This window comes from Mesoplodon densirostris, chromosome 19 (genome assembly GCF_025265405.1).
Source record: "Mesoplodon densirostris isolate mMesDen1 chromosome 19, mMesDen1 primary haplotype, whole genome shotgun sequence".
Taxonomy (NCBI): domain Eukaryota; kingdom Metazoa; phylum Chordata; class Mammalia; order Artiodactyla; family Ziphiidae; genus Mesoplodon; species Mesoplodon densirostris.
Window position 1 is genome coordinate 46,978,187 of NC_082679.1, and position 23,622 is coordinate 47,001,808.

The following is a 23,622-nucleotide window of genomic DNA, read 5'->3' on the forward strand; positions in this document are numbered from 1 at the left end:
TCCTGCTCAGTCCAGGCCCCTCAAACTGGCCTCATCCCTACCCAAACTCCTAAAAGCCTTCCCAGAATGCTGCTCATACAATAAAAGCACTTTGGGCCATGGAGCAGAGGGAAGGTCCTTGTTTTAATCAGGTGCTGAAGGCTGTGTACGGGTCAGGTGACAGGTTCTTCTCAGCCGCAGAAGCCAAAAGGAGAGGAGGGCAGCCTCAGGCCAGCAGTACCTTCAGCAGGGTCTGCAAGGTGGTTGCATACCAGTGGCTTCCAACATAAACTTTGACGATTTCTTGAGGGGAATACACAGTGATTTCTGCCGTCCATTCCTCATCTAAGGAAACCAATGAGAGGGAACACATCATGTGGCCAGAAGGGAAATTAGGTAGGGCATTTTGTCCATTACATGTTAAGACACAATATCTTCATCAGTCATATTCTGTTGCCTAGTCTGAGAAGCAGCAGAAGTCCTTGACATCAACATTTTCTGCTCCTCAGGCCTTCCCTGTGGCACACCATATGGTTTCCTGGGTGTCAAAGTGGGTTTAGAACAGCAGCTTGGAGGGTCAGCTGGTGACTCTGCGTTGGGGGAGGGCCACCAACCCCAAGGGCACTGCTGTTCTTCCCCTGGCCCACCTCTCCCAAGAAAGCTTGGCTGATGTACCTTGCTAACTGCTTCTGGTTTCTGGCTGGGTGTGTAATTTTCCACATGGCCACTCAGACTGGAGCTAGGAGACCCTCTGTATGTTTGTGCTTATGGTTTGGCAAATATCATAGAGCCAGCCAGCCTCTCATCAAATCACTGTCACTTCTACAGAGACCAAGCCTCGGGGCTTTATTCTGGGAAGATGAACTCATGACCCTTTTCCTGGGGTGACTAGATTTAGGCTTTGTTCTGTATTAAGAACCAGTTTCTAATGAGCTTTGTAATGAATGAAGGGTATATAAATAGATGATATAACCAAGAGGTATATAATTAGATTGTGAACCTCATGAAGATAGAAACTGGGTCTGTTTTGCTCTCTTCTGTACCTCTAGTGTTATCTACTGTCCTGGTATATGGTAGGTGCTCAAATAAGTACTGAATGTTGCTGAATGATAGTAATACAGCACACATTGATCTAAAACACTTTTTGTTAGGAAACAGTTATAGGCAGCTGGTGAAACACCATTGACTTTAGACTCAGATTTAAATGCCAGCTTGACCACGATCTAGTAATATAAGCAAGTTACCTCCCTGAGCCTCTGCTTCTTTTGTTAAATGGACCCAGGGATCATTCTTCCCTGGATGGCTGCGAGGAGCAAATGGGCATAGCATCGGCTCCCAGAGCCAGAGCAGGCATGCCCTTGGGGTCCCATGTGGCCCCCCAGCTGGGTCAGTGTGCACTGCTCAGCCTGGACTACTTGAGGCTACCTGTGGGCTTGGGGTGGGGAGGGGTCACCTAACATGAAAGTTTCCTTTTAGGCGAAACCCACAGATGTTAGTCTAGCTTTCCTTTTCTGTTCCATCTACAGTTCCTGGTTCTAGCCAGCCTTATCTTTCCTCTGTGATCCCCTAGACCCTCCTCTGATGTTGAATTCAAACTGAGAAGCTTCTTTATTTACTGAGCACATCCATGGGTGCCAGAGTCCTCGGCTCCAGATGAGTCTTCAGAGCCACTTTCATTGGCTCATAGGTGATGTCCCTCTTGTCCAGGAAGGCACAGAGCTCGTACACCTCAGAAATGGTCTCAGTCAGGGGCAGCCAGCAAGTCCCCAGCCAGTTCCTGCCCAGAGGAAAGGCCTGTCACAGAGAGCCTCAGCACCACCCCAAGGGAGTCCAGCCTGTCAACCTTCCATGTCTAGAATGTCTTGCCTTTACACTAACTCAAGCCTGTGGCCACTAACATCATTTCCTTAACTAGTTTCTGGTGATGTCTCATAGGGGGGTATACTTGGACACATAGGCTCACCCTTTTGGAGCTGAGCTTGACCTATTTCAGCAAAGCCCTCTAAATTGACTAATTGCAAGCCCCCAAGCCCTGTCTCACGTTCCAGAATCCAGGCCAGGGCCCAGTCACTCCATTTTTGCCCCCATAAATATCTGCCCAAGACATTTCAGTCACTATGTGGCAGCCTGTCACGGCTTGGGAGATTACTGATACCTTGTATGCCCAGGAAACCCCCCACCTCCAAAGGCACTTGTCTTTGCCCTCTGTGCCCTGTGACATCAGGGGTGGGACATCTCCGGGAGAGATAGATGGTGTGGGCCACAAATGACAGTTCTGGGGTAAGACAGTATTTGGTGTTGGCTGACCCTCTCCCCAGGTGCTCAGGAAAACCCACTTCTATCTTTAGTGTTGGTACCAGTGTATTTTGTGAGCCTAAGAGAGTTGCTCTACTCTGAACCTGTTTACCTTTCTATAAAACAGGATTAGGGGGCTTCCCTGGTGGCGCAGTGGTTGAGAATCTGCCTGCCAATGCAGGGGACACAGGTTCGAGCCCTGGTCTGGGAAGATCTCACATGCCGCGGAGCAACTAGGCCCATGAGCCACAACTACTGAGCCTGTGCGTCTGGAGCCTGTGCTCCGCAACAAGAAAGGCCGCGATAGTGAGAGGCCCGCGCACTGCGATGAAGAGTGGCCCCTGCTTGCCGCAACTAGAAAAAGCCCTCGCACAGAAACGAAGACCCAACACAGCCAAAAATAAAAAAATATATAAAAATAAAGTAATTAATTAAAAAGAAAAAAGACCTAAGAAGAAATACATGGCAAATATCTAAAAAAAAGAAAAAAAACAGGATTAGGGGCTTCCCTGGTGGTGCAGTGGTTAAGAATCCACCTGCCAATGCAAGGGACACGGGTTCGAGCCCTGGTCCGGGAAGATCCCACATGTCGCGGAGCAACAAAGCCCATGCATCACAACTACTGAGCCTGTGCTCTAGAGCCCGCGAGCCACAACTACTGAAGCTCGTGCACCACAACTGCTGAAGCCCGCGTGCGTAGAGCAGGTGCTCCACAACAAGAGAAGCCACCACAATGAGAGGCCCAGGTACTGCAACGAAGAGTAGCCCCCTCTCACCACAACTAGAGAAAGCCCGCGCACAGCAGTGAAGACCCAGCGCAGCCATAAATAAATAAATAAATAAATAAACGAATTAATTAAATTAATTTAAAAAACAGGATTAGAATCCATGCCCCTGCACTAATGGGAACAGTCTGAGCTCATCCTGCAAGGCAGAGGCCAGGTATCACCTCCTCCAGGAAGCCTGCCTTGCCTTGCTTCTTGGGGGGGCTCACCCCTGGCTCTGACTTTCTGTGTGTCAGTGAGCCTCCCAAGGGTTGTGGGGAGGGCCTTTGAAGGAGGGGGACTATCCAGCATCCTAACTGTTGTGATTGGCCTGGTCACCTCAGACCTAGCATAGGGCTAGAACCAGAGAAATGGATTACAGAGGATGGAAATATGACAGTGTGAGACCTTTGAACCTTGGGAACCTTATACCTTGGCACCAGGCCTCTCCTTTGAGGCCCAAATTTGGTGGTGCTGGTGTGGGTAGTAGGAGTGGCTAAAATGATCAGTTTGTCCCCAAGGACACTATCTCTGGCTCATGGGCAGGGCCCCAGGTTGGTTCCTCGAGAAAGGTAAAGCTCAGCCTGAGTGGGACCAAGCTGTGCTCTGAGGAGGGCCTTACTTAACGTGCTGGAAGAGGACCCCGTTCCCAGTGATGTACAGTCTACTTCCATCCAGAGTGCTCTCGATGCGGAGCTGTCCCAGTGCGGAGTCTGGGTACTTGACAAGCAGACCCAGGGCCATCATGTACAGTGGCTTCACAGACTCTAGGCCTGCTGCACGGCCCCCCTTCCCAGGGCTTGGAGGAGGACAGGAGGTCCGGGAACAGCCACCTGTGCCAGAGAGAAAGGGGTGCCTCCTAGATCCCTCATGGTCATAACTGTATTGGAAGCTTTGGGTCTTGCTTCCTACTGCTGCCTTAAATCAGTAACTAAAGAGACTTTGAGGGAGCTTATTTCCTTGCACAGCCAAATCTGGATCTGCTCGAAATCAGTATAGTTTTTCTTATATTCAGTCAGGTTTAGAGGTCAAAACTATTTGTTGAGAGGCGGGGTGGGTATGGGGGGGTAGATTAATTAGCTGTATCATTAACATTTGAATTTCAGAATAACAGCCATCTGGCCCCAGCCTCTGCAGGAATTTCCCTTAGTTCCAAGCTCTGCTCTAATTATCCATGAGTAAAGAATGACAACCATAGCATAGAACCTAATGTGCATTACAGGCTTCCCGGATTCACAGTCCCTATCACTCTTGGGCAGAATTTTCCCCGAGGACACACTGTGTAGTGTTACTTTCAGGTTGGATATTTGTATTACGGGCTCATGGGTGAAACCTTGTTCTCCTGCAGTGGGCACAATGCACCGTCTACAGGACCCTGTTCCAGTGGCAACAGTGGGCCAGTGGCAAGCTGCCAGGTGATCTTCATGGGTCATCTCCAACCCTACAAGAGGGGTAGTACTCTCCTCTTATCACAGTTGAGGAAACTGTCCTGAGAGGCCAGTTAAGAACCTTGCCCCAGATAGCAAAGCTAGGTGGGGCAGAGGTGAGATTTGAGAGCGCCTCTACCTCCAAGGCTACGAGAGCTGTTTCCCTTACTTATGGTGCTTTATAAAAAGACAGAAAACATGCTTTGTGTTTGGGGGCTGCTTTATGGCTTACAGAGCCTGTCCACAGGCATGCTCTTGTGCAGCACGCACCGCTCTATTCATCTCTCTGATCCATGTTCTCTGAAGGAACAGAAGTCTTTGGGGGAGAGGTTTGAACTTACACCCTTTGAAGTGGGTTGTAAGATCCCAAGACAGGCTCCTGAGACCTGCAGCAGGATGCCACTATCCCCAAATAGGATAGGACTCCACTTGCCCAGGGAGGAGTCTGGGAGAGCTGGCCTAAAAGTAGGGAAAGTCTGATTCCCATGGAATAAATATCTGGTGACACACAGGCCAAACTTCACATGTGCAAGACAGTTCTATATATTCTCAGAATGCCAGCTGAGGCCACACTAAGGTAGCTAGCTCCTGCAACATGCACAGTAGCTTCCATAGACATGCAGGATTTGGGAAATGGGATGGTTAAAGGCAAATAAAAAATATGAGGAGCAAATTGGAATGAGGTTGGGCCGGGAACTTGAAGGACTGGACCAGGGTCAGAAAGTGTCAGGAGCAGGCAGAAACAGGCACAGCAGCCAGGGATTTGAAGTAGGGGGGACAAAGGAACTGGGGTGTGTGTGGGATAACTGAAGTCCTATGGGGAATTTCCCACGCCCTCCAGCTATGCCTGGAAGAGGAAGGATGGGAGTGGCAGGTAGGGGTTAGTTACAAGTTCCCAGTTGCTTGACACATCCACAAGGAGGGCAGACCTCCCCTGACCTTGGGAAGCCGGGCCTCAGGCCCAACTTCCCTCCCCTCGACACTCTGGCCTGGTTTCCCCACCCAGGCTGGGCTGAACTACCTACAGGTCAGTGGCAAGACTGAGCAGACAGAGGGCACACTGGGTTTCAGACTGAAATGTCTCTTCTCAGATTCTAAGTCAGCCAAAACACCCACTTCTCTCACCACCACCCAAAGCCCAGAGTGGTTGCGGGAGGGAAGATGTTTGTTTTTGGCTTTTCTGGCTAAAGCCCAGACTGCCCCAGGATGTCAAGGGGAGGGCAAGGTTCCCCTGGTGACATACCCGTGTTCATTCGGTACAACCTCACAGCTTCACTGAGCTCAGGGATTTCCAGAATTTCCACTTCTGCTTCTAACACATCTATGTTGGAGAAATTATCTGGTAGTAAAATCTTCTGTGAGCGGAGAAAATTCACTTGAAAAACAAAGGGAAACAAAATGGGTTAACAAGGTTATTTCTGATCTAATTGTAGGTCCAGGTTTTGGCAGGTTTTTGGTGCTACAACTTATCCTAGGTGCTCCTTATTCCAAAACAATTTCTAAACATACCTGGTTAGATTAGCTTTCAGTCTGTGGTTTTCAAGGTCAAAAACCCCAAATTACTTTGTTTTCCTGTGTCTAAGTCCGTGGGTGTGGCTTCCCATGGCCTGGCCTGGGGCTCCCAAGCCAGGCCTTCCTGGTGAGCACACACTGGCCCTGAGACTTACCCTGTGAGTCTTGACCCAAGAGCAGGTCATTCCAAAAGAGGGAGTTGTCTTGCCGCTTAGAGAGGAAGGGCCTGGCCGAGCCTGGGCTGGCAGGTGGCTCTTGCAGTTTGTCCCTGCCTGGACTGCAGTGTGGGAGGCAGAGATGGAGCCAATGCTACTGTCCTGTGTGAATCAACTTGGAGATTCAGAAGCACATTATAGACAACTTTCCAGGTGACTGTGACTATGAAAGGCTGGGGTTCCAGGCATTTGGTCCCCAGTACAATTTGGGTGTTTCCTGCCCTATGCATATAGGCAGCAGCAGCATCTTGGAATCAGTTCAGTTCACACCCCACCAGAGCCTGTCCTGGTGGAGGAGGGAGGCTCTCTTCTGTCCAGGCTTGAAGATCTCATCCCTCCTTAGGCCACTAGCTCAGGTGGACAATTCTACAATGATTCTGAGGAACCTTTCACCATCCACCCTTTTATCCTGAGTTTAGTGGAAGTGAGAGGAGGAAGGGACCATCCTTTGAAACAACCTTATTCCCTCATTTTATGGTGAGAGGAACTGAGGTCTAGAGCCCAGTTGGATACATAAAGGCAGAGAGAGAAGTAGTTTGGAGTCCAGCTCAGGGTCTTGCCCTTTACACCAACTCTTGTGGCCCGTGACACCACTGCAGCTAGTTTCCAGTGCCCCTTTACACCCAGGCCGTTCCTAAATGAACAGGGAATAAAATAGCCCTGAGGCTAGTGGGAGTCTAATGCTGGGAATCCATTTGCTTCCAGGAAGGCTCTGTCATGCTTCCACCAGTTCTGCCCAGGGAAGCTCCTGAGGCCCTAAGCCCCAAGCTGGGCCTCCAAGGGGTGTGGGGTTAGGAGGGATGGATGGGTCCTATCAGCCTGCCGCCACCCCCCACCCCCACCCCCCTCCCCCTCCCCCAACTCCCCGGATAGAGCAATCACCAATGAAGCGGAACTCGCTGCACTCGCACTCAATGAGGGCCACGGTCTTAGCCAGCCACAGCAGATTGTCTTCAGTTACCAGGCTTGGATACTTGGCCACTAGGTCTAGGGGCAGGAAGCAGTAGTGCACTTCCTCTTCTGTGTCTAACAGTGGTGTATCCATAAGTCCCAAAGGTGCCTTATCATGTAGGCCTGGAGGAGAACATGCAGAGGGGCGTCACCACCTCCCAGAGGCCAGGGCTCTCAGAAGTGGGCAGGGCTCTCACTGACCCAGGGGCCCCAGGGGAAGCTGAAGAGATCACCCCAGAGACAGTCCCTGCCAGATACCTCCTTCTTCTCACTCACTCTCTTCAGATGTAACCCTAGGTTTGGCAGAAGTGTGGTGGGGAGCAGGGCATGGAAATCTAGTTTTTCTGCAGTGAAGGGCAGTGGGACGTGAAAGTTTGGCTTATATACTCAGTCATTAAATTCATACTGGTTACCTATTTGTTTCTTTTTAATTGATCAAACAAACCACAGATAAAATAGATGACCTACAGATAAAATAGATCCTTTTGACTCTCCCGAAAGCTCAAAACCCATCAATAATTATGAATGGCTATTCTGGCGTCCCAGGTAGGTCGATCTATGCTGCAAGGCACCCACCAGACAGTGATCATTTGGAGACATTCCTTGTGTGGTGGTTAGAGGTGACTTGAAAGTATGGTGGAGTGCCCTGACCAATAGGACAGGGTGGAATGCAGCCCAGCCTTGCCCAAGTGAAACCAGCATGCAGGGGGATGAACATGGAGAAGGATGTTTAGTTTCAGTGAGTAAGAAGTCATGGAGAGGGCATGTGGCAGGTACAAGCTCAAAGGAGATGACAGGAAGGTAGAGAAATCATCCAGAACTAATTCAGAAATCAGGGCACTCTCTGGATTGAAGCCACTTCTGTTAGAGTGAGAAGAGAAGCTGGTCTGGGCTTCAGAAAAGGTCAGCCTGTGGTTATACCTGTGAAGACTGGGCTTTTTATAGGAAATTCTGAGGGTTTGCTGATACACTTCCATGTTTGCCAGTAGTTCAGAGATGCTCTCTCAGCAACAGGTATGTCTGCAGGCCTCACACGTAGATGGTGTTTCCCTTCCTTCAGATTATCTAGAGTCTGTGAGATAAAGAAGATTATTGCTTTGAAAATTTTAAACCAAGTAACTATCTACCAATTCTAGGGTAAAATACCAGGAAAAATAGTTTGTGACTTACTTTGGTAAAGTGTTTTGAAATAGTCACTCACAAAAATGTAAACGTGTACGTTTATAAGATGATATGCTGATATTCAAAATATCAATGACTATTTCTTTTCTGATTTTGAAACAATTTTTTCTGGATTATAATTTTATGTTGATTGATAGAAATTTATCTTATACAATCTTAAGAGTAATTTATATTTAATAATTAAAAACTTGAGACTTTCTGCTATCATTTCTCCTCAAGAGTTCAGAAACCCTTTTGACCTGTTCTAATTGTGATCTGCTTATTGTTTGTGCTCATCCTAATCCTGAAATGTGATTTATTTAAATGGGGAAATGGAGGTGGCCCTGAGCATCACACTTTTCAAAGCACTTTTACCTACATTTGCTCCTTTACCCTGACACAGCTCTGTGAGATAGGTGTGGTGTTTGCATTCCCACTTCACTGATGAGACAGTTTCAGTCAAAGGATCTGTGAGTTGCCCAAGCAGTCTTCCAAGTCCAGCTTCTCCACTTGAAGGAGCAGGTGACCAGGGGTGGCCTGAGGCTGGAATGGAGCACCCCAGCTAGGATGGGCTGTACCCCAGGGTAGAGTCTTCATGCTACCTACATTCAGGGAGCTACCCTCCCTAAAAAGTCCTGCACAGGGCGCAGATTACCATAACATCAAGCCCATTTTTTCTGTCCCTTCCTTAGAAGAAAATAGTATTTTCCCAAGAAATTTTTGGAAATAGCTGGAAAAGTAGTCCTCTAAAGGCACCACATGACCAGTTCTTTATCTAAGAGCCTCAGAATGGACAGAACACCTCAGATGCAGTATGAAACTAATAAAAGAACCTGCTTACCTACACTGGTGAAGCTCTTGTGAAGCTGCTCAAGGGAATCCTGAGCTTTGAGAAAAGCCCTCTGGTGGCCATGGCTATAAACTGCACCCTCATAACTGCTTAAGGTCTGTAAAAGGAGAGGACCTGAGCGGGTAATCTTCCCCACTTTGGGTGGCTGATGGATTTGTGGAAGGACTGGACAATGGCAGGGTCATGGGGAGTGCTTTCCTGGAGGCACTGACAATGGAGGAGAACAGTGCATGCACGAAACAGCAGAAGTGAGTCTGTCATTCATTCATTTGAGAAATACTTGTACAACACCAGGGCCACAGTCAGATACTGTGCCTGGATCCAACAGTTTACATATACTGAGATAACAGGCAGCATCAGTTATGAAGTTTCAGGACCTCCAGGGACTCTGGGATTTCTTTCAACAGCATTAGAAGGGGACCCAAGCTTTCTTGTCCCTCTTTGCTCAAGACTGCACACGACTTTAGCTTCTATGTCAAACTGTAGCCGTTCTCAGGAGGAAAATCAGTGAGAGGTTGATTTCCGTATGAGGTAATAGTTGGTCTTGGGCAAAGAGGAATAAAAATGAGGTGCCAGGGACTTCCCTGGTGGCACAGTGGTTGAGAGTCCGTCTGCCAATGCAGGGGACACGGGTTCGTGCCCCAGTCCGGGAAGATCCCACATGCTGTGGAGCAGCTGGGCCCGTGAGCCATGGCCGTTGAGCCTGCACGTCCGGAGCCTGTGCTCCGCAATGGGAGAAGCCACAACAGTGAGAGGCCCACATACCGCAAAAAAAAAAAAAAAAAAAAAATGAGGTGCCAGGAAGGTTACTGAGAGGCCAGAACAGATTCTGTATCAGTGGGTGGGCAGGATTATTGAGTTAAGGTGAGGGATAATAGCCTGGCAGTATTTGTGCTGTGAGGCAAAGAAAGGAAAATGGTGATTGTGCACAGAAGGGACAGGACAGGGTCAGGGGGACAGTAGGTAAGGATATATGCTCAGCCACCTGCTTCTCTGCCTTGAATATGGCTTTGTTTAAGGTGTATGGAGGTTGAGGGAGTGTGTGAGGTGAATTTAGAGCAGTAAACAAGAGCCGGAGAGTAAAGAGCTCTGTCAGCTGGGATGAGGAGTCTATCCCCTGGTTAAGAGAAGCCATTGAAGGATTCAAAGCAGGGACTGTGATTTGAATAATATTCACACCATCTCCACCCACTCAGCCAGCAAGTCCTAGGACTCCATCTTCTGCTTTTGGCACCACCCCTTCTCTCCTCTCCCTTCCCCCAGTCCTGGTCTCCTTGTCCCCAGGCCCTCTCCACTCAATGATCTTTCAAACAGGAAAATGAGTCCAAACCACTCCCCATCCCAAAAATCTTCAGTGCTCCCCATTACCTATGGGATCAAGTCCAAATTCTTCTTAGCAGTGCACGTAAGCTCCTTCACAATCAAGGACCAGGAGCAGGGTATACACAAGCAATACAAGGGCCTTGAACTCAGACAGACTGGGGTTTCAATCTTGACTCTGTCACTTAAGAGCTAACATTTACTGCTCAGGCACTTTTAAACTGGATCCTGCTAATGTCCCCCCACTCACAAAGTAGGCTCTAGTACTATCACTCTCTTTTAGCAAATAGGAAACAAGATCCAGGAAGAGAAAGAGTACTCAGTGCCCCAAGTAAGTGGAGATGCTAGGACTGGAACTCAGGATGCTAGAGCCTGTGCTCTTAACCACTTTTCTTAACCAGCTGCCTCCCATTTGTCACTTAACCTCTGCAAACCTCAGGCTCCTCCCATGCAAAGTGGAGACAGTAAAATCTGGAAGATGTTGTAAGGATTAAAGGAAATATTAATTTCCTTCCTTTTAGTGGTCAAATCTCAAACTACCTTTCCAGCTTCATCTGCCACCATTCTTTCTGTCTCCACCCCATCATCTGTGACATTAACTGCCTAAAACTCCAAAGACACACAATGTTCAGTGATATCTCCTCAACTTTATGTATGCTGTTCCCTCTTCCCAGAATACCTCTCTCCTCCCTTCCCTGCCTGAAGAGCCTGGAGCCTCCCCCAGCCAGAGTGGTGCATCCTCCCCCTCTGTTCCCACAGGCCCCTGCAAACTTTTCTATCTCAGCCTCTGGCTTGGTTTCAGGCCTGTCCGTCCCCCTCTACCGAGGCTCCTGGAAAAAGGACTGGATTGATGCATCCCCAGCTTCTAGTCTAGAGCCTAGTATGTAGTAAGTGCTCAGAACCGCTGTGTTGAATGAAAGAATGCATAAAAATGGAGGGCTGGAGGGCTGAGTCCTCTGGAATGAAAAGCAAAATGAGACATGGGGGAGCCAAAAGGAGCTGGCAGAGAAGCAGACTGCACTCATAAAAACTGAGAAAGATGGTGGGAATCCAAAACCATAGGAAAAGCCAGTACAGGATTACAATGGGCAGAGACCAGAGAGTTCAGAGGACAGTGGAGGCAGCAATTCCAACTTGGGAGCTGGAGTCCAGAGGGAAGATCTAATGGGGTGAAGGACAGGGATGAAGGAGGAGATGGAGACAGGATGACAGGAAGAAAGGGCTCAGCTTGGGTCTGATTGGTAATGGATTGAAAGACATTGGGTGAAGTAGCATGAAAAGGAAGTGAAACTAGGGAGAGCTTGCAAGAGACAGCATATCATTCCAAGCCTATCCTAAGCTAACCGAATCACAGGAACCTGAACCTGCCATTTACTTTATCTGCAGATTCAAATCCCGAGATTCTCAGTGGAAGAAACAATGGTGTCCTTGAACAACTCTAAATCAGCCACTAGGGAGGCGACATGTTGGGGGAGGGAAATCCCTACCTGGGAGAACAACCTGTTTGAGGATGGACTTAGATGCACTATTTGGAGGTGCTCTTTGGTACCTAGGTGTGTCCTTTGGGGTGGGTCAGTAATGAGAGTCCAACTAGCTTGAGAGATGTGCTAATTGAGGGAAGAATGATCTAATTTATAGAAATGAAATCTCCATTTCCTGCTACTTCCACTAATGTAAAGTGTAAGCAGTACCATTTTCCCCCCAAAAAGGTGTGTTTGACAAATCTTGAAAAGGAAAAAAAACCCCACACAAACAAGTAAATCTACAAAGATCGCAATTCCTGCCACTCAAGACATGCTGGAAGCATTAGGCCCAGGAGGTTCAACTAGGTTTTTTTCTAAACTTTCTCAGCCAATCCTTGCTCTGATTTCTAGAAATACAAGGCCTTCTTCTCATGGGAAGCCATTTGGGTGCTGTAAGAATCCATGGGAAGCATCCCTTAACCCCTTCAACATGCTTTGTTGGTCTCAATAACACCTACTTATTTATTTACTGCCTGCCAGTCTCCCCTAATAGATATAATCTCCAAGACCATGAGGACCCTGCCTGTTTTGTTCTCTGCTGTATTTGCAGCACCCACAACAGTGTCTGTGGGATCTCAATATATTTTTGTGGAATGAATGAATGAATGCATGAATGAGTGAAGAGCACTTCAGAGAGCCCATGCTTCCAGCTGTCCTTTGGCTTTGCTGACTGAAGTTGCCACAGAGCGTGTGGCTGGTCTTCTGTGGACTTCAATTCCCTTTTTTTCTGCCTGAATATTACTTCTAGTACTTTTACTCTTCATATATTATGACCCAGAAAGTTATTAGAGGGAGAATTTCTTTAGGGAAATACAGACCTGAATTCAAATGGCTACTTGCTAGCACAAGGATAACTGATGTTGCTTTTGGCCTAGATAATAGTGAAAAAATATGTCAATCAGAGGCAACATAAGACTGATGGCACAGGGGCGAGTGTGTGTGTGTGTGTGTGTGTGTGTGTGTGTGTGTGTGGTTGCCAAAAGATGGCTGACAAATGCCCTACTGGCAGAGCCTTGGGACTTAACGGAGGATTTCCAAAGCAGCAGCAGTGCTCAGCGATGCCTTATGCTCTGATGTGGGCTGTTGGAAGGAATGTGATGGTAAGAGAGCTTGGGGGAGATTGCAAATCTCCAACTGCTTTGTAAAGACAAGGAGGGCCAGCACCACTGGAAGGTCAAAGGAAGCAAGGCCGGTAGAACAAAAGGATATTCAGAACAGCTGCTATCAGCCAAACAAGACAAATAAGACACACCTATCAGCGGCTCAAACCTGCCCCTCCACTGCCAGCTCCAGCCCCCTCACCCTGAAGTAGATTCAGCCTTCACAGGTCATCTTGGGTATATCATTCAATGTTCTCTCAGCAGATATTTATTAAACACCTGTTACAGGCCCAGTACTGTGAGAGATGCTGGGAATGTGAACATGAAAAGAATACAAGCTAGTGAGGGAGAAAGACATATGAATACATGGTCTCAACAGAATTAGCACTGATCTGAGAGCAGGGAGGCAAAACTCTACCTGGAAATGTCAGGCTAGTCTTCCAGTGGGCCTCATTTAGGCTAAATCTTGAAGGGGAAGCATTCTAGAAAGAGGGAACAGCAAGTGAAAAGGTGTGGAGAGAAAGCATTTAGGGTGCTCAGTGACATGTCTGAACACTGAGGGGTGTGTGTGTGTGTGTGTGCATATGTGCATGCATATGTACCCATGCATGCATGTAGGTATGTATATGTGTTGGGATATGAGTCAGGACAAGCAGATGGGCTGTCCTGTGAGGAGCCCTGATGCCATGTCAAGGCATTTACACTTGAGCTATCCACTTACCCATATCCACAGATGAGCTACACTGTTGGGATAAATATCTGCTGTTTACATAATCTTCCTTTACAAGATCACAGTGGTAATCTGTCTTCACATCATGAGTAATAGGAAATGTGAGACTTGTCAGTGGTCTGTTTTCTTAAAAGCATCATTTGTGTGATCAACATAAAAACTCGCTGGCTCCCTTGAGCACAAGGAATGCAGGCGTTTTGGGGTTGCTTGCTGGTAGCCGAACATTCACAGGTGGAACGATTTAAGTTTCCAAACTTAGAAGTCCTCAGAAGGCAATGAAAAAGGAAACGCAAGCAGCATATACTGTCAACGTACTAAGTCCTCGGTGGACTTCAATGGGGCAAGTGAAAGGGAATCAACAGTCTGCCATGAACCTTGAACCCTTGTGAGTTACCCTGAAGAAAAATTTCACACTCTGCAGTAGCAGCTATGACGCCCAACCAAGCTGATAGCATATGAGAGGCTTGGAGCAGCTTACATTTACACAAAGGGGACTCCCCAAATTACACAGAAGGTCCTAGGAAGCACTGTGACATTAGTGTACAGACCTGTAATGACTAGTTTATATCTCCCCTGTGAACAAGATATGACATTCCTAAGCATCCAGGCTCATGGATTTACATACCAACTTTGATGACTCCAAATTTATGTCTCTAGACCTGACTGCTTCCATGAATTCCACATCTGTACATCTGGCTGCCTCCTCCCCATCACCACTTGGATGTTTAACAAGCACCATTTTCTTGCCTCTCAAACTTAATACATTCAAATCCGAACTCCTGATTTTTCCTTCTGAGCCTGCACCTCAGAATACATCTTTCACCTGATTGCCCAGGATACAAACAGAGGAGTTATCCATTCTCTCTCACTCTACCTCCAATTCATCAGCAAATCCTATCAGTTCTGTCATCAAGACATATCCAGAATTTGAACACTTCTAAATCTACCATTACCACCTTAGGCCAAACCATCACTATCTTTCATTTGAATGCTTCAGGAGCCTCCTAACTTGTCTTCCTGCTCCTCCCTTGCCCCAGTAGAGTCTAGGCCAGGGGTCAACCAAATTTTTTCTGTAAAAGGCCAGATAGTAAATATTTTAGGCTTTGAGAATATAGTCCCTGTTGCAACTATTCAACTCTGTATTGTAGCTTGAGAACAGCTATAGGCCATATATAAACAAATAAGCTTGGCGTGTTCCAATAAAAGTTTGTTAATGAACACTGAAATTTGAATTTCATATAATTTTTATGTGCCACAAAATATTTTTCTTTTGATTTTTTTCAACCATCTAAAACTGTAAAAGCAATTCTTAGCTCACAGGTTGTACAAAAAAGGTAGTAGGCTGGATTTGTTCCATGGGATGTAAATAGTTTGCTGACCCCAGGTCTAATGTCAAGCCAGAAGTTAATGATGTTTTTATAGCTCTATTGAAATATATTTCATATTATATCTAATGTGAATAAATTTTATATTATATATAAATGATCAAATTTACTCACTTATACAATTCAATGATTTTAAGTATGTTTACAGAGTTGTGCAACCACCACCACAATCTATTTTAACATCATAAAAAGAAATCCTGTACCCATTTACAGTCCACTGCCTATTTTTTTTTTTTTTTTTTTCTTTTTGCGGTATGCGGGCCTCTCACTGTTGTGGCCTCTCCCGTTGCGGAGCACAGGCTCCGGATGCGCAGGCCCAGCGGCCATGGCTCACGGGCCCAGCCGCTCCGCGGCATATGGGATCCTCCCAGACCGGGGCACGAACCCGTATCCCCTGCATCGGCAGGCGGACTCTTAACCACTGCGCCACCAGGGAGGCCCTCCACTGCCTATTTTTGCTCACCCTATCCTTCTCACCCCATACCTTGGCCTTAGGAAACCACTAATCTACTTTCTGTCCCTATTAACTTTGTGTATTCTGCACATTTTATATAAATGTAATCATACAGTATATGGTCTTTTGTGTCTGACTTCTTTCACTTAGCATAACATTTCAAAGCTCATCTTTGTTGTTACGTGTATCAGTACTTCATTCCTTTTTATTGACAAATAATAATCCATTGTATGGACATATCATTTTGTTTGTCTGTTTATCAGCTGATGAACATACAGGTTGTTTCCACTTTTTGGCTATTATGAATAATGCTGCTATGAACATTTGTCTACAAGTATTTGTGTGGACATCCTGTAGGTTTTAATTTCTCTTGGGTATATACGTGGGAGTGGAACCGCTGGGTCATAATGATATGTTTAACTTTTTGAGGAACTGCCAGACTCTTTTCCAAAGAGGTTGCACAAATTTACATTCCTATCAGCAGTGTATGAGGGTTCCAGTTTCTCCATATCTTTGCCAACACCTGTTACTGTCTTTTTGATGAGAGGCATTCTAGTGGATGTGAAGTGGTAACTCATCATGGTTTTGATTTGCATTTCTTTGATGGCTAATGATATTGAGCATTTTTCATGTGCTTATTGCCCATTTATATATCTTCTTTGGAGAAATGTCTACTCAAATCCTTTGCTCATTTTTAAATTTGATTGTCTTTTTGTTGTTTAGTTGTAAGTGTTCTTTACATATTCTGGATACATGTCCCTTATCAGATATGTGATTTGCAAATATTTTGTTCCATTCTGTGTGTGGTCTTTTTACTTTCTTGATGGTGTCCTTTGAAGCACAAAATTTTAAAATTTTGATGAAATTCAAAATTCATCTATTTTTTCTTTTGTTGTTTGTGCTTTTGATGTTGTACCTGAGAAAACACTGCTTAACCCAAGGTCTAATGATCTTTTAAAATGTTAAATTTGATAATTTTACTTCTTTCTTTAAACATCTCCGAAAGGTACCTATAACATTTAGAATAGATCCTGTGTCTTCAGTGTCACCTGTGAGACTCTGCAAGATCTGGTCCATAGTCTCCTCTGACCTCATCTCTTTTTGGTGTCTCCCTACTTTTTTTTTTTCCCCACACCGAATGGCATGTGGAATCTTAGTTCCCCGGCCAGGGATTGAACCCACACCCCCTGCACTGGAAGCGCAGAATCTTAACCACTAGACTGCCAGGGAAGTTCCAGAATCTCCTTACTTCTCATTGCACCTGACAATGGCTGCTGAGTCTGCCTCTTCCAAGTCACTCGTTTAACCTCAGGGCATTTGTGTTTGTCATTCCTTATGCCTCAAAGCTCTTTCCCAGACATCTGCATGACTTGTCCCTTTTTCATTCGGTCTTCTGCTCAAATGTTGCCTTGTCAATGAGGCCAGCCCTGACCACTCTTTCTAAAGGAGTAGCTGGCCTCAGTCACTTGCTATCTCCTTACCACATACTACACATCAGTACATTACAAAACAAGCAGATAAGATGTAAATGCTTTATTCTTTCAACTAAATTCCAGTACTATGAGGGCAGTGACTAATAGAATAAAAACTATACATACAAAAAGAAAATCATACAAACACATTCTGAAACCCCAAGAAGTTCTAGAATACAGAAATGCCATCCTCCTTCACTATTACACAGGAAACACTGCTCTATTCTTCATAGCACACACCTCTATCTGACCTTGTACGACTGTATGGTTTATTCCTGTATCTCCAGTGCTTGGCCTGTGATTGGTGCTCAATACACAATAAATGTTACACTTAGAATCAAGACAATAATAGGTATTGAGCGTGCCCTTTGAAGACCAAAGCTACAGGCCAGGGGGAGGTGGGGTGGGCAGGTGGACGGGGCTGGGGGACGGGAGAGATAAAGGGTAGGGATGTGAGGGGATGAGGAAGGGTAGAGAGCAGAGCAGCATTGTGAGCTCAGGCACCTGTCCTCCAGAAGCTTCCCATCTCATTCTACTTGTTGGCTCCTATATGGCTTTCCAACAAAGTTTACTATATTAGAGATAATCCTGTGTAGGATATGCCTCCTGTTGCATGCATGGGAACTTTAGTTAGTGGGAGGCAAAGTCCCATTTTCATTGCTAGGGGCTAAATCTGAAGGACTCTACAGTGAGCAGCACTAACAGGTTAGAACAATTTAGATATGTGCTGTCCAATATGATAGCCATTAGCCATATATGGCTATTGAGTACTTGAAATGTGATAGTCTGAATCTGAGATGTGCTTTAAGTGTAAAATACACATCAGATTTTGAAGACTTAGTACATAAAAAGAATGTAAAATATATTAATTTTAAAATATTGATTACATATTGAAATGACAGTATTTAAATATACTGGGTTAAATAAAATATATTATTAAAATTAATTTCACTTGGTTTTTTTTAATGTGGCTACTAGAAAAATTTAAATTACACACGTGGCTCACATATGTGGTTTATATTATATTTTTATTGGATCATCCTATGTTTTCCTTAAAGCCCATAGGAATAATGCCTGGTAACCACAGTGCTTTCAATAAATACTGACTGAATGCATTAAGGTGGGCTGCCTGAGAGGGGTCTTTAGACTAGAACTGGCAAACTCCATTTTCTCCAAGCAAAATGTTTGTACATTTAGGCAAGAACCTGAGTATGTGGACAGGCCTTAGGAGTGGGGAAAGTGATGGAAACGAGTGAGGCTGTTGATTTGCTTGAGATTGCTGTTGATTCTCCAGCTATATTTACACCCTGCTTCAATGAATAAATACTACTTCAGCTGGGCCGGCCTAAATGTTTATTTAGAGCACCATTTCCAAAACATAAGCACTTGTTTTTTGGTCTGTTTTAGGGAGGCAGATCCATATGATTCCTCAAATACTACTGCTCACACAACTTGGAACTTTGGAATTGGACCAATTCATTGGCTTCTGAGTTGTTACCTCCCATTTAGAAGTTGCTTCCCAAATATATTTTGTTTCAATTTGGGAAGTAAGGACATCAAAGGAATTAAAGGGCTGATAAACTGTATAATAGGCTTGTGCTCTTTAAAATGGTTCTTCAAAAAATTGCCTTGATCTCTTTGATTTTCTGCAAGTGACTCCCTCGTTTTCCCTACAAAATGGTGCTTTGGTATAGAATCATTAGCAATCTTGGGAATTCCCTGGCAGTCCAGTGGTAAGGACTCCGCGTTTCCACTGCCAGGGGCCCAGGTTTGATCCCTGGTTGGGGAACAAGCCGCGTGGTGCAACCCCCTCCGCCGCCAAAAAAAAAAAAAAAAAATCAGCAGGCATCTTGACATTCCAGGCTGTTTAAGTGATTTGAAAGCCAATTGTAAGCAATTCTAGTACTCAGTTCCTGGGATAGTTGAAAAAATTTTTATTTCGGGTGGGTAACTTTAAAAAAAAATAAAAAGAAAAGAATATACAACAACTTGCACTGGAGTATGTTAAGGATTTTGATTTCCAAATGTATAATACCTTTTAAAAGAAAACACTGATTTCGTAAACAGTGTCCATGAAAACATGCATTATGAAATGTTCTCATTCCCATATGACCCAGATGTGCATGGTCTACCTCAGTTCTCTTCTTTGAGGTGTTGGAGAGGCATAGTTCATAGTGCACTGAGCTGCACTGTGGCTTGTCAGTCAGTGCTCATGAAGACAGAATAAACAACACCTTGTCCAGACAGTAGGATTAACATGGAGCATGGCCAGTGGTCCTTCCCAGTCATAATATTTAGTTCTTCCAGGTTAAAAAAATATCATTGTTCAAAAACTAAGAATAAACTAATTAAGATAAACCACAGAAATGATTTCTGTAGCCTGGAGAAAAATTAGGAAAGAAGGTAATGTTCTTCAGTGATACAATGATGGTTTAAAAGTAAAGGTATTTAAAGCTCTTACACCGAGAAAAGAAGTCTTGGAAAACAGAGAAGTGAAGACAAATGAAAGATTCTGCAGTTTGGAGGACGTTTTACTTTGCTGTAAGTGAACATTGTGTACCTAACAGGCACAGTGAGAAGTGATGTCCTTTTATTTATTTATTTTTAATTAATTAATTAATTAATTTTTGGCTGCATTGGGTCTTCATTGCTGCGCACGGGCTTTCTCTAGTTGTGGCGAGTGGGCTTCTCATTGTGGTGGCTTCTCTTGTTCTGAAGCACGGGCTCTAGGTGCATGGGCTTCAGTAGTTGTGGCACATGGGCTCAGTAGTTGTGGCACGTGGGCTCAGTAGTTGTGGCTCTCGGGCTCTAGAGCGCAGGCTCCGTAGTTGTGGCGCATGGGCTTAGTTGCTCTGCAGCATGTGGGATCTTCCCGGAACAGGGATCGAACCCATGTCCCCTGCATTGGCAGGAGGATTCTTAACCACTGGGCCACCAGGGAAGTCCCAAGAAGTAATGTTCTTGACAAATCTTTTAGATTTTAAATCTCAGACACAGTGTATGTAGCAAATCCTACAATTTCTAGTGTTTCCACCTCTTAAAATTCAACCACAAAAGAAAGAAGAAGCTTAAGCTAGGATTTCCAAGAGTCAAGAACACCCTTTCAGGCCGTGGAAAGTCCTATCCTGGGTCTGTGGTGGCTGCTGGCATAGATAAGGCAGAGTCAGGATGAAATCCTTTATTCAGAACATGCGTTTCTAGTGTACCGTTTATTACCTTATCTCACTCATCACACTTCCTCATTAAGAGGATCATCTCAGCAACGAATATATAAAAGGACAAAACATTTTAGTGACGTAAGACCTATGTTACTTATCACCACTCCTGGAAGACAAGAGTATCTTACCTGCAGCAAAGGCATCAGCTGCAAACACAGTGCTTGCTCGTAGAGCAAGTTCAGTTCTGCACAACTGGAGAAGGAGAGTTTGGAGGTGTAGAGGTAATAGTGCACATGCCTGAATGTGGAACCATCTCTGTCAATGAACAGCCTCTGGCTTTCCGAAGAGGTCAACGCTGAAGCCTCCTTCCATAACAGGGAGTCTGGGAACTGAGCGAGTTTGCTTCTGGGAACTGAGAAATGCCAACCCCCGACGTTGAAATGAAACAAATCCTCTGCTGACTCATGAGGCATACCAGGCTCCTCCTAAAGGGAAAATGAAAAGAGATCTATGCAATAAAAATAAAGAGCATCCATATTGGAAAGGAAGAAGTAAAATTATTTCTATTTGTAGATTATGTGATCTTGCGTAAAGAAAATCCTGAGGAATTCACTATTAAATTATTAGAAATGAGTTCAAGAAGGTTGAAGGGTACAGATCAATATAAAAATCAACTGTATTTTTATACACTAGCAATGAACAACACAAAAATGAAATTAAGAAAACAATTCCATTCACAATAGTATCAAAAAGAACAAAGTAATTAGGAATAAATTTAACAAAAGAAGTGCAATACTTGTACTCTGAAAACATCAAAACATAGTTGAAAGAAATTTAAAACACCTAAATAAATGGAAAAACATCCCATGTTCACGGATCAGAAGACAATATTGTTATGGTAGCAATACTCTTCAAATTGATCTATTGTACAATTGAACACAATCCCTATGAAAATTCCACCTGCTTTTTTTTCTTTTGCAAAAATTGACAAGCTGATGTTAAAATTCATATGGAAATACAAGGGACCCAGAATAATCAAAACAATCTTGAAAAAGGAGAATGAAATTTGAGGATTCACACTTTCAAAACATACTACAAAAACAAACAAACCCAAAAACGTACTACAGTAATCTACAGTAATCAAGATGGTGTGCTACTGCATAAGGACAGACATTTGAATAACTGAAACGGAGTTAAGAGTCTAGAAATAAACCATTACATTTATGGTTAATTAATTTTGACAACAGAGCCAAGAAAAGACAATGGGTAAAGAAGAGCCTTTTCAAAAAATGGTGCTGGGACAACTGGACATCCACATGCAAAAAAAAAAAAAAAAAAAAAAAAGTTGGATTCCTACCTCACACCATACAAAAAATTAACACCAAATGGATCATAAACCTAAAAATAAGAGCTAAAGATATAAAACCCTTAGAAGAAAACAAAATCTTCATGACCTTGGATTATGCAATGCCTTCTTAGATAAGATACAAAAAGCAAAAGTGAAATAAATAAACAAACCAATAAATAAATAAAACTTCATCAAAAGTAAAAACATTTGTGCTTCAAAATACATCATCGAGAAAGTAAAAAGACAACCCATATAATGGAACAAACCATCTATCTGATAAAGAATCTGTACTTAGACTATGTAAAAAGAACATTTACTACTCAATAATAGAAAGACAAATAACCAAATTTAAAAGTGGGTTAAGAATCTAAATAGACATTTCTTCAAAGAAGATTCACAAATGGCCAATAGCACATGAAAACATACTTAGCCTCATTAGTCATTAGGGAAATGCAAAGCAAAACTCACAATGAGATACCATTTAACACCCACTAGGATGACCTGAATCAAAATAATAGATAATAACAAGTGTTGACAAAGATTGGAGAAATTAGAAATCTCATACACTGCTGATGGGAGTGTAAAATGGTGCAGCTGCTCTGCGAAACAGTTCAGTGGTTCCTCAAAACATTAAACACCGAGTTCTTACATGGTTCGCAATTCCACTTCCAGATACAAGTGCAAGAGGAATGAAAACCTATGACCAAACAAAATTTGCAGGCAAATTTGCAAGCAAAATTTGCAGGTATTCATAGAAGAATTATTTATGATAGCCCAAAAGTAGAAACAACCAAAATGTCCATCAGCTGATGAACTAGTAAACAAACTGTAGTGTATTCATACAATGCAATGCTATTTGTCAATAAAAAGGAATGAAGTACTGATACATGCTAGAACATAGACAAAACCTTGAAACATTATGCAAAGTGAAAGAAGCCAGATGCTAAAGACCACATATTATTCCATCTATATGTAATGTGCAGAATAGGCAAATTTATATATAGAGAGAATAGATTAGTGGTTGCCTAGGGCTGGGGAGGTTGGAGGGGAAATGGAAAATGACTAGTAATAAGTATGGAATTTCTCTTTAGGATGATGGAAATGTTCTAAAATTGATTGTGGTGATGGCTGCACAGCTCTGTGACCATACTAAAAACCACTGAATAGTACAGTTTAAAATAGTAAATTGAAAGGTATGTGAATTATATCTTAATAAAGCTCTTTTTGAAAGAGTTATGATGAGGTGCTCCCCACCCCACTGAATATGTCAGGGCTCTCTTGGAATCATACCTGCAGAGACATTACATTATTAAGGCCATGGCAGGATGGCTGAATGCTGTGGGTTCCTTTTTATATATACAAAAGCAGCAAAGATCATTAACCTTCCTCACTTTATTGTTAAAAGTTGAAGGTTATCTATTCATAAACAAATTGTGCATTTTGCTTCAAGATGACCTAACTTATCAACACTATAGAATAGCACAAAGCCATCAAACATACAATCAATCTGTATCAGACTTTAAAAAAAAACACTCAAGTAAAGCAGAAACTAACACACCATTGTAAAGCAATTATACTCCAATAAAGATGTAAAAAAACAAAAAAACGAAAAAACGTATTCTGGTCACTAGAGATGATCATGTGGCCTATTGTTATAATAAATTATAATAATAGAAAAAAACACTCAAGGAGCACTACTCTTATAAAAAAAATAGAGTCGTAAATAGTATGTAACATTTTACCTAAAAAAGAACCATAAAACAATACTGAATTTGTGAAAATAAAGGGAAGCCTCACTAAAATGGAGTCAGGAGGCCAGAAGAGGGAGCTCTCACACACATGCCACTCAAGGTCAATAAAAGATCCAACGGAAGAGACATAACTCAAAGCTCCAGCAGGAGGTGATACTACCTTACTACTGGCCAGCAGGAGGAAGAAAGATTTTCTCCTTGCCTGGCACAGCTCAGCCAGTGAGAGA

At 44.0% G+C, this 23,622-nt stretch overlaps 1 protein-coding gene across 1 annotated transcript in view; it reads right to left on the reverse strand.

Moving 5' to 3' along the window:
• Window positions 1-22,946, reverse strand: part of KCTD19 (potassium channel tetramerization domain containing 19) — a 28,995-nt gene extending 6,049 nt beyond the window's left edge. The window contains exons 1-8 of the mRNA XM_060083169.1: window positions 22,935-22,946; window positions 20,485-20,781; window positions 8,065-8,215; window positions 7,075-7,266; window positions 5,709-5,840; window positions 3,661-3,871; window positions 1,596-1,756; window positions 221-324 (exon numbers count right to left, since the gene is read on the reverse strand). Coding sequence (XP_059939152.1) covers window positions 221-324; window positions 1,596-1,756; window positions 3,661-3,871; window positions 5,709-5,840; window positions 7,075-7,266; window positions 8,065-8,215; window positions 20,485-20,781; window positions 22,935-22,946 — 1,260 coding nt within the window. The remainder of the gene's footprint in view (window positions 1-220; window positions 325-1,595; window positions 1,757-3,660; window positions 3,872-5,708; window positions 5,841-7,074; window positions 7,267-8,064; window positions 8,216-20,484; window positions 20,782-22,934) is intronic.
• Window positions 22,947-23,622: the final 676 nt, after the last annotated feature.